General features: G+C 42.3%; 1 protein-coding gene across 1 annotated transcript in view; it reads right to left on the bottom strand.

Moving 5' to 3' along the window:
• The window catches only part of LOC144523071 (carboxyl-terminal PDZ ligand of neuronal nitric oxide synthase protein-like), a 202004-nt gene that overhangs the window by 66650 nt on the left and 123165 nt on the right, over positions 1-12189 (bottom strand). Inside the window, exons 6-7 of the mRNA XM_078258373.1 lie at positions 5679-5820; positions 1139-1308 (exon numbers count right to left, since the gene is read on the bottom strand). Coding sequence (XP_078114499.1) covers positions 1139-1308; positions 5679-5820 — 312 coding nt within the window. The remainder of the gene's footprint in view (positions 1-1138; positions 1309-5678; positions 5821-12189) is intronic.

The following is a 12189-nucleotide window of genomic DNA, read 5'->3' on the forward strand; positions in this document are numbered from 1 at the left end:
AGGAGAGAGACAGAGATGAGAGAGTGAGGCTAGAACCTGCGGTAAGCACAAGTCCCCTTAAAACACTTTGCCCCTTGATAAAACTGAGCCAAAAACTGAGTGGTGGACAAAACACTACAACAATAAAAGACGTAGGCATGCTGCACAAATTTTTTATGATTGTATATATTGTTGGCACATTTATGTATATACTATATATTTATTTTAAGTTCTCATAACCTATACTGTCATATTTTGTGCAGAATTGTGTTCATTGTCTTCTGGCAATGTTGGAGGTGGAGAAAAGTGTGTTTCCTGTTGTAATTGCAATAGTTAATTTTTTTTTGGAGGGGGGGTTGGCGCTTGAAAGGGGTCTCGCCCAGGGCGCCTCTCAATGTAGAACCGCCACTGTGTGCATGTTATAGGTTTACAAAGTGAAAAAGCCCAAAGTCCCCCCCAAAGGGACTTACCATCTCCAACAGAAAACAGTGTTCACAAACTGCTCCAAACAGCTCTGTTGTAGTCCAGCCTTTACTTCAGAGACAAACGTGGTCACTTTGTTACACATGTTATAATGCTCGCCTAGCTGCTAGCGTGGCACGCCCTCATACTCTGCTTCTGACTGGCTAGTAGTCCTTACCTAGCTACTGCGCATGTGTGACTCCCAACAAAGATGGAACAGAAGTGCATTCTGCAGTTTAGTAAATAGTTCAGCAATGAAATCTGACTGACTGTTGCACTATTTCGTGCAATTAATAAAGTAATCAAATTCACAACCAATAATACTGACACAGGAATGATGAACTCAAAAGTAGAGCATAAAGAAGCACGCACACGCACACACACACACAGTGCGTTTCACTATCTTTGTGGGGACCCGTCATTGACATAATGCATTCCCTAGCCCCTTACCCTAACCTTAATCATCACAACTAAATGCCTAACCCTAACCCTCACCCTAACCATAACCTAAGTCTATCCATCATCCTAAAACCAAGTCTTAACCCTCAAACAGCCCTTTAAAGTTGTTTTTTGGCCCCACAGAGCTGTCCGGACCCACAAGTATACTGTATTCCCGGTTTTTGGACCCCACGAATATAGTTAAACAAGAACACACACACACACACACACACACACACACACACACACAATATTTTACCTTGCTTTCTGCACTGTTCAGGTCAGCTGTCTTGGCTGTGGCGTCAAGATCAGTCACCCCTCTGTTGAGGTTTAACTCCTCTGCTGCCGTCACCTGGCTCACCTCCTCCGCATCGATGTCCGTCTCCTCGGTGACGGTCGGCGTCTTCTCCGCGCCCGTTAGCTCCCGAACTGTGCCGAGGAATGTACACACACATACAGGTGGATGAGCACGCACGCCTGCATACACACATGTAGGCATGAGCATGGCCAGAAGCGCGCACACACACACACACACACACACACATGGGCGGACACACATGAATACATTCAAGTAAGAAACATTATCCATAGAACCACAGCATACTGTAGGCATGATTATGACTAAATGTATGTTTAAACTGTTCAGAGGTACAACTCTTAAGAGCTATAAAACAATGCAAATACAAATATAACACAATGCAGCCAGCACTCTCGTTTTATGAGAGTTTCCATATTGTGTTTTCAGTTTTTAAACATCACTCTCATTACTGTTAATACATTTTTAATGGGACAAATTGGACCAGATTGGATACAGACCGTGTTTTTGCCGTAGCAGATGTCATTAACAATGGAGATCAACAATATTGCCCCGTGGATGAGACAAAATCAATCCAGACTGCAACAACACAGTTTACGAGGAGCACTCTTACTGTTCTTCCTCTGCCCTCCACACTTGTTTGTTCCAACAGGGCTGATTATTTTTGGCAAAGGACACCGTCCAACACAATGTCAAAAGCTGCGACAATTTATACCAGACTGATACACTGGAATATTTGGAGTGTCTCTGTAGGAGAACACACATTTAGTCTACATTTTTAAAATATTCCAATAAAGTCAACACCAAAAAAAGGTCTAAATTATAGCAAGAGGTCCCGTGCTGATTCCACTAACTGATGGAACCCTTGTCAGAATCCTAACACTGTCTTTGCCTTCAGCAGTCTGAATTTTGTTGAACATTTTACTATTTCATTTTGATTCTCCCCACCAGGCAATTCAACAGAAAACTACTGTAACGCTTGTTGTCCCAGTTGGAACAGTTCTTCCACCTGACTACAAAGCCTGAGGTTGCGTCTCATATCCTCACACAGTTCAAATTCAATTGAATAAACAGGAAAATGTAAGTGGCAGTATTCTGGTTGTGATGCTTTTTATTGTTTAACCCTTTACCGGGCAATAACTATGTCAATAACTATGCATGCCGGGCGTATGCAGTTATTGAAAACGGCATTTGCTTCCTGACTGTACTAGTTACTACAGTCACTGACATTCACTCAAGGCTGCCTCTCCCCACAGCAAGTTTCATTACAAAAACAATAATTTAAAAAAGATGAAAACATGGGTATGATTACTCACTTTCTTTGCTAACTTATATGCACTTCTTTATGGAACAAAAAAAATATCTTAAATTTAGATTAAAATACAGAGCAACTAACAGGTTAGGATTCTCACCCAAAATAGTTAGGTAATACCAAGTTTTTTTTTGTTTTTTTTATAATCTCTTCAACTTGACTGTAACTTGCAATAGCATCTAGTAATAAGATAAATGGAAAAGTAGGTCAAATGTTTAAACTAGGGGTGCACCGATCCGATATTAAGATCGGATATCGGTCCTCTCCATCCTCCCCTCCACTGTCCATCCCACATCCTCACCCCTCTTCTTCCATGCATACTCCCCTTCATTCTTCTGTGCACCCTGCTCTTAGTGCTGTCCTCCCCCTCCACTTAAACCTTGTGCTTGATTACTTGCTGCTAGCTCTACAACTCTTTCTCTTCCTCCTACTTTCTACCCAGCTATCAGTGCTGTCCTGTCCTTCCTCCAGCCCTCTGTTTCTGACATGTTTTCCTCCTGTTGTCTTCCTCGGTCCTCCTCTTCCTATTCCTCTCCAACTTCACCCCTTCTCTGCCCTCACTTGCTATCCCTGGTTAGTTTGTTAGCCTGGTAAGTTGTCAATTGTCATTAATTCAGTCAGGATACATTTATTTATTTAATGGTTATTTAATGGTTTTGTAAAAATTTTTTTTTTTATATATTTCCCTTTATTCAAGAGTTAGTAGTGGAGATAGACAGGAAACACAGGAAGAGAGAGGGGAACGGCATGCAGAAAAGGTCAAAATAATAAAGTTAGTACATCTTAAATGTGCAGTATAGTATAATGTATCTTTTATGCCAATATGCAACCTGTCTGACTTGTTTTTCTGACTAGTCATTTCCGGTGCATGGATGACCAAATAAGCTATAACAATATAATACTAAAGTAAAAGGATCTGGCTCATTTAAACTCCTGGCATTGTGAATATTACTTTAACAAGTGGAACTGCATTGGAAACATCTGTCATGTCATGTCAACATGTCTCATGCTAATGTGAACTGTAATGGTAATATTACTGTTCCACAGTTTGGCATTATTTTCCAGTGAGTGGGCTTTATTAGTTCCATCATGTAAGCCATTTTTAAGCAGTTATTTGTTGTTAATTTGATTAAACTGTTCATTTGATGTTGCAGCATTTTGTACAATTGTTCTGAAACTCTGCACATAAAAGTATTTCTGAGAACAAAACACATTTCCTCTGTAGATTCTGCTTATTTTCCCTTCTGACTCCCTGCTGCTTAACCCAGTTCTCATCTCCTCCTCTCAAATTCACTTCCATATTTGATCTTTTCTTTACTCACGCCCATCCTCCATGATCCCAAGTTCCCTTATCCTCTAATATCCATCGCTTCTTCCTCCTCCCCTCCACTATCCATGTTTTCTTCCAGCTTTCCGTTTCCCTAATCCGATATCTTCCACTCTTCTTTCCCTTTTCTTTCTTTGCCGTGATAATTAGTTCTGAAGATAAGCTCATTGGCTGTGCATGACGGCTCTTGTGCTGCTTAACACAGCATGACAGCGAGTGTGTGAGTGTGTGTGTACAGGCCTGAGTTTGTATGCGTGTGGGGCTCCATTCCATTATGCGTGGATGTACAGTTATAGTGTGTGGGTGATCTCTGGGCTCATCAGCATGTGAAAGAGAGCTCGTCTCTGGAGGGCTGGAAGGGAGACGTGGAGATAACGGTACCCCGGCCTGCCACTCTCAGCTCTGGGTGGTGGGGGGGGGGCTGACCAACGCTGGCTGCTGTAATGGCTGGAACGAGGGTGTGAAAGAGTTCTGATCGTGGACCCTTCCAACTGCTGAATCCCCGTGTCTGTCCTCTCAGACCCCTCTCAGAGCCACGTGTCCCTGGGCTGCAGTGAAGCCCATCCTGGCCAGGCACGAGGCAGCGGATAAAAACAGCTCAGCCCGCCAGTGTTGCTGTGTGCTGCCTTCTTTCTTTGGGTTGACTCATCCATGACATTCACTCCAGCATTGCCCTCTCCTGCTCGCCAATTTGAGCACAATGCAAGCAGGAACAGGCACTTCTGTATCTGTGTGTGTGTGTGTGTGTGTGTGTGTGTGTGTGTGTGTGTGGAGTGCGTGTACAGTACAATCAGTTTGTGCTATCTGATAGCATATGAGCATATGTGTGTTTGGACTTGCTAGTCAATTTCCAGCACGGCCTTATTGATAAAGTTCCATATTTCTTTCTATGACCTAAAAATACCATTCCTTCCTTGTTTGTTTATCTTTCTAAAGGGGTGAAGTATGCTCTGCAATACTACTGGGCTGAAACCTTCCTCACACAGGGGTGAATGGATCCTGGCTTCCCCTTCCTTTCTGTCCCGATCCAAAAAACAAAAACCCTACAACCCTCCCCAAATTCTTTAAAGAAACACTACAGCTTGGTATGTTTTTTTTTCTTTGCTTTTCAAAACGGATCCTGGAGTCTCCTTTTCAGACACTTTATTCGTTTGTTCTTTATTTTAGACCCATTTTTAGTACACCCTATCTGCACACTCTAACATACTGAACCCTGAACGGTTACATCAACTTCACCCACACATCCGCCTGCCTGTGTATTTTCTCTATTGCTCGGTGTGTCCTGTTGCGTTTACATCTTTTGAATCAACAGCTGTTTTAAGGTGTAAAGAAAGTGTGCTGTACACAATACAGTACATCATTTCTGGCCTCACAAATATTTCTTGACCTCCCCCCTCTGAAATGTGCATCAGTGTTCAGTGACACTCCAGGAATACCAGAACAACTTTGGAAACGGGTCTAACAACAAACTGAAGATACTTTATATCTGTTTTTCATTCTGTTTTTCATTCTTTCTATTCATCACTGACTTCACTTCACCAACCTTCAAGGAGCTTCTCCAGTACAAGGTTGCGACAGAAACTTTTCCCCTTTCAACAACTTTTGATTAAAATTCCTGCACGAAACATTCAACCTTCGGATTCTTCTAAAGTATTGACTTAGGAGTGAACAAGCAACAAGCACAGATCCCAACATCTGATAAAAGAGAAGCGAACAAACATCATGATTTTCGATAACTCTCTGAGGGCAGAGCAACATTGCTGAACATTTACAGACACTACAGGCCATTTAAAGTGGGACGCTGACTATGTAGCAGGTGCATGTTGCTCTTTGTGTTTGTGTACCTGTGACAGAGGAGTCGTTGCCGTTCTTCTCGCTGTGGCAGTCCTCCTGTCCGTCCGCGTTCTGTTGCGTGTGCTGCAGACTCAGTTTATGACAAACCTCGAACGCCTGGCCCACTGTCCGCACAATACGCATGGCCTGACTCTGGGTGGGTGGGGGGAGAGAAAGACAAAGACAGAAATGCAGTTGCAATTCTCAGAGCACAACTTGAAGAACTACTGTGCTTATTTCTAAGTTTAAACATTGCATCAGTATTGTGATTGTGTGTTTTTTCCCTAAATGTTTCTAAGTTTGAGTTTTTCTTTGTTATCCTGCAACCCAGTTATTCCAAACAAACCATAGCCATCACTTCTCATGTGCCAGGGGATTTTTCCATAATATATTGAAGTCCACATGTACTGATGTACTTTCCACTAAAGTAGATTTTCATCAGTAACGTGTATTTTGTTTCAACTGACACAATAGGCAGGAAATGTTTCGAGTTTCAAATGATCTATATACAGTAGGTCACAGAGTCCCAAAATGTCCCCTGATGATATTGTACAATTAAGTCTCAGGTAGAGGACGCTGTCTGCGTTTACTGTTACTGAAAAACACAACTTCTATTTCTGATTGGATCCTTACTCTGTCCTCAGGTGCAAAGAACTGGACGCGTCTGCTTATGTCTTTCCGCCCTGCTCTAAAAAAGGCAGGTCAAGTGACTTAGGCTGTCACAGTAGAGAGGTGTAGAGGCAGAATAGATTTCATACTAAAGCACTGAGGCCTAGCCTCTAAACACCACTCATCATAATTAGCTGAATGAGCAGAACAGATGTAGTCTGGCCTAAAAGCCAGAACAGACATCCAGTCCTTCCTTGTCCCGGTTATCAACTCTGGACCAGTCTGAAGTCGAAGAGTTCAGTGTGGATCAGTATCAGAACATTACCCCAGGCTTAGTAACAGATGAGAAATATAATTTATTAGGCACATCTGGGTTTCCTATTACATTAATAACTTAAACTGGTTTTGGCAGAGTCTGAGTTGCAGGGCTTCACTCCATAGAAGGTTTTGGTTTTGGGGGTCAGAAAAACTCCAAACATATTCACTTTCTGTACTGTGGTGAGGTGTGGCTGCAGTCTTACTGTACTCACAGTGTCATTTATTATTATTTAATTTTTCTATCAAAGCACGCTGCTTCAGCTTTATTCAGTGCTGATGTTGTTTCCATAGAGATAAAGCACTTTGTCAGCAAAACAAATTTATGTCTAGATCTCAAAAAACTTGCTCCGTACCACACTGACCCTTAAGGCTCAATTATACTCCGGACACATACACGGACAACTGTGGACCCCACAGGCGCATAGCAGGTCTGTTTATCCCAGAGGTGCCCACATTCTTTCATATGTAGGGCCAAAATGTATCTGAATTGAAGGCCACCGGCCACAAATACATGATGAAGAATACCGTAATTCTTTGTAGATAAAAGTTGCGTATGTAATTTAATAGGGAAGTTTAACAGCACTGGGCTTTACATTGCCGTACAACTCAGATTAACAGTCCCTCCAGAAAAACGTGATTATGTGATCACATAATTCAATGCATAATCAGCCGAAGTCTGCATATTTATGCGGGGCTTGCATGATTTCATAATCCCCGCATTTTCATTGCAAAAAAGATGAAAAATGTTGCGTTTACTTCACACAAGAGCAGCCATTTTCCCCTGTTGCCATGAGAACGTTAAGTGACATAATTACGCGACGTGAACATCATCGAAAAGCTGCAAACCTCGCGATGAAGTCATGATGAAACCGCAGTTTTTGCAAGTTCCGGCAATTTCATCGCATAAAATTGCATAAATATCCCGCATATTCCATCGCATTGTTTAAGAAAACGTGCCCGCAACAATCACAAAAAAAACTCCGCATTTTTCTGGAAGGACTGGATTAAGAACTTTTTAGCCACTACGGTTAGGATTTTCCAGCACTTTCAAAATAAGAGGAGAATAAGCATGAGCATGTCAAATGCCATGTCGGGCAAAAACAACGGGGGCACGGGCCAAACACGGGGCCCAGATCAGGCAGCCTTGGTTTAGCTGCTTCGAGTAGATCGCTACTCTACCACTTGTAGAGGAATTTGTGCTTCCTAGGATGGCGAAGGAATGTCCCGCCATACTCTGCCTCCGACTAGTTTACGCTGGCTTATCAATCTCACTCCTTATGCCTAAACCTAACAAATCCAACCAACAAAGGAAAAAAGTACTAGCCAGTCAGAGGAAGAGTAGGGCGGGTTATGCCTTTGCTATCCTAGGAAATTCAAATTTGCGTAGCGGAGTTGCCACAAAGAAGTTGTCGGAATGCGTACGTCCGCACAGAGCCCACGCGTATAGGCCCTACCCTCTGATGACGACATTTACATGTAGGTCACACAGACCCCGGCGGACCCTCGCACTCTCACGCACGTGGACAGTATAATTTCGTCTTTAGAGCAACACCTACTACCAACGATGACTAAGCTGCCTTTGTGGCCTGCACTTTGTGGTGTTTAGTCACCTCACTAAAAGCACACAGCATGTGGTCCTTTCAAAAATGTCAAAACCCTTTCGTGGCTGTATGGGGTCCAAATTGATTGAAATCTAAACATAGGCCATGTTTTTATCATCAAACTTCCAAAACCACTTATGTTTTACTAGATTATTCTCACAATTTAGGAGGGAAGAGTAATCAGGAATGATTTCCTGATGTGATGACGATTATACCAAAATGCATAACTGGGTGTTTAATTCAACCGGTTAATGATTATTGAAATAATAATTAGTTGCAGCAATGGCCACGAGCACAATCTTTGAGCTATCAACTGATCTGTGTAGCTACTGTAACAGAGAGTAAGAACACTTTCAGACCATCAAAGCTGCAATCCGTGACCTTACACACATTCAAACTACGGTAAACGAATTACAGAGCGTCAGTGTTGTGTTTCTGAACTGAAGGAAACATTAACATGAGTATCTGATTATGGAGAAAGCATTGTACAGACAGATATCTAACATTGATTAAATAAATCAGCCTAAATAACCTTCAGCTGTCAACTTGTGCCCCTTTGACATGTGGCTTCTCTTTTTTCTAATTTCCTGGCCGACGCATATTAATATCCTGAAACAGACAAGACAGGTTGCTCTACCAGCTTTAAGAAAAGATACACTAAGAGAATATTGCCTTTAACAGCAGACTGCTGTTAAAAGAAATGGCAAAATAGGCGTCAGCTGACAGAAAAACAAAACAAACAACAAACTATCAGAGTCAATTTAAAAAAAATACACAAAACAACACTGTCAATACTGTCCATACATCATTATTGAAGGAACCCTTTTATCCTTTACTCTTTCCTCCCTTGCTCTTCTCCTCCTCAGACTCACTGTTTTGTTCTCTTCTTCTCCATCTCCTCCATCCATTAATCACCCCCCTGTCTCCTTCTTCCTGTTCAGGTCTTTTCAGCCCATGCTGGTGCTGAGCATTACAGCAAACACATGGGTTTTCCTTTGAAGATGTTTTCTAGAGGCAGTTAAACAGGGGATGATGACAGATGCTGGTGTTATTGTACACAGTGAACACACCAAAGGCCCAGGCTCCCCTGACTCACTGATTGGGGAACACACAATCAAACACAATGCTGTACACAGAGTGGCTTTCTTTCTTCCCCTCAGCCCCCTGACTCATTATCTTAATAATTCCCTTCAAAAAGGTTTGACTGCCAAAAACCCAAAATGTAACTTTTCAATTAACTCAAAGCAGATAACCTAACATCTGTCACAGAGCTGCAAAGATTAACCGATTAATCCGACAATAAATCTAACAAACTCTCTGAATCCAGCTTCTTAAATGTGAGTCTTTTGGTTTGGTGGTATGATTTAGTGACTCCTTTATGACATTAAACTGAATACCTTTGAGTTGTGGACAAAACAAGACATTTAAGGACATCATCTTGGGCTTTGGGAAACACTGATTGGCATTTTCCCTCGTTTTGTGACATTTTATAGACCAGACAACTACTATCGAGAAAATAATCGACGGATTGATCGACAATTAAAATAACTGTTATTTGCGGTCCTACTCTGTCAAGTCGAATAAATGTACCGACTTATTAACAACCTGTTCAACTGCATCCATCACATCCAGATTGATGACAAGAAGATGGCGTCCTCAGTCTTAATCCCACCTACCATCCAACTAGGAAAACACCTGTCATTGAGCACAAAACCAGAAGTGGGAGAAGTGGGCTTTGATAGAGAGGTCTGGAACAAGTCCACTTTAGACGGAGAATGTCATGGGGAAATACTGAATTTATACACTACACAGAGGAAGCGGGAACACTTTAGAAAATAGGTGAGATTTTTAATAAATTTTTTTAAATAAGATTTTAAAATTGAACAAAAGTTAGGAGGGAAGTAGTAAAAACAAAAGTGTATCTTCATCAGGCTTTTGTCCAAAACTGCAGCAGGCAGCTTCACCGTAGTCTTTCATCTTTGGTGCAGTAACGGCACACACACTGGACGCCACAAGCGCCGCGAAGTCCCGTGAAGCGGATTCTTTTAAAAAATTTCGGTGCCCATGTTATCCAATCTGTCAGTTCATACCAGCTGCGATCAGAAGCGAAGCGGCCGTGCCAGCCCATGTGCTAAGCAATCGTTTTGGCGAAAAGATTCGGCAATCAGATTCAGGAATCAGTTTTGGCAATCAATCAGTTTCTTCTTTTTTTCTTCTAGCAAATGTGTCAAGCTAGGTAGGTAATCAAACACAGCAAAGCCACAGCAATGTGTTTTTGGCTTAAGCAGCAGCAGAGAATCTGTGGATGAGAGGGCACGACAGACATAACTTTGAAGCATATAAACTATGAAGTCAACTGTGAGACTATATTTATATTACCAGGATCTTAAAAATCTATCCTTAAAAAACCTCACAGCCAGTGCAGGGATTTAAAAACAGCAGTGGTGTGATTAAGCAGTGAGGTGAGCTTAGTTCTTTGTTCCAGTTACACTCTGCCAGCAGCAAACTTTTTGAGGACACTGGAGACTAATGCATTATAGTAGTTAAGCCTACCGTAATTGTAATAAAAGTGTGCACCTGCTGTTTCACTGCGAGAAAGCTTTGACTTTTGCAATGGTCCTGACAGAGGGCTGCTTGGCTTACATTGGTTACATTCTTTATGCGACTGAAAACTAGATCAGAGTCAAATCATAAGAAAATGTCTTGCTCTGTGATAAAAACCTGTTCAAACACTGAAATATGTTTACACTCTTCCGACACTTTCCAACTCCTGAGGCTATGAGAGTAACTACTGTCCCCTCTACTGTCCTAACTACTGCAGAAATAGGATGACTTTCTTTTGCCGTCACAAAACCTCCACCTTCAGACAGACAGACGATTGCATTGCGTGAAAGAATGCAGCCTTTTTCATTCATCTGAATGGGAAAGACTACGATGGCAAGGTGTTGAAGAAATGAAATACTCCCAGAGGCACTTTCCTGATGGATTACTTTGCAATCTCAAGCATTACCTGGTGATCATCACAAAGACAAATAAAAGGACTGCCGCTGTGAAACCTTTCCAGGGTTGTAAAATCCTACACTGTAATAATATAAACTGCTGTGCAGTGTTTCAGTGTTTGATACACCTTCAAATTGATGGATCTGTTACTTAAATTGGACTTTGTGGATCATATTGCATTGCCTCACCGGTCGCTGAAGCAACTCGCCCCCCACCAACGTAGCTCTTTGCGTTTGTTTTTTTTACTGGTAGGGCTGTTTCTGGTCTGAACATCTACTTCTGAAGAAGGCTGAGTCAACAAAGCATGCAACTTTTTGGCGCTTACCCACTGCTAGTAGCAGCTCTACTCGGATCACGGTGCCCCGTCCTTCTTTTTCCATTGCAGATTTAGTACCGCCTCATACGTGAGGTGAGCGTGACTGGTCGTCATAGCGACGCAGCAGGAAACTGCCGTGACCTAACGCGACACACACACACACACAGGACGTGGAAGGTGTGTTGTTTTTGATTCTTGGCATGTGGCGGTTTGCCAGAAGACACATTTAGTTCCAAAAAGAAGCTGGAGGCAGCACACCGCTGGCGAAACTATTTTAAAAATTGTTCAGGACACCCCCGTCTGTCGCTAGCAATGATGACGCAGTGATTAGTGACGATTCTCTCCGACCAATCAGTAGTCTGCAGGTTTTCACGTCACCTCTTGGTATCGCTTCAGCTCACTTGGAACCTCGATGGAGGTGATACTAAATAAAGTACCTGTTGGCTAGTACCAGGCCAGGCGAGTAGAGTAGGTACCATGTGATGGAAAAACGCCATTTGACATGTGGTTCATGGCCCATCTTGCACCAACAGCCAACACTGCTATCTTTTAACCAAGCCGGCATCCTAACTCTCACCACAATATTCCTTTAACAATAACCAAATGGTTTTCTCTGCCCCCTACTTTACCATAGAGGTGGTAGATCACAAAACACTCATTAAGAGTCATTTGTTAAAG

The sequence above is a fragment of the Sander vitreus genome, chromosome 9 (genome assembly GCF_031162955.1).
Source record: "Sander vitreus isolate 19-12246 chromosome 9, sanVit1, whole genome shotgun sequence".
Taxonomy (NCBI): domain Eukaryota; kingdom Metazoa; phylum Chordata; class Actinopteri; order Perciformes; family Percidae; genus Sander; species Sander vitreus.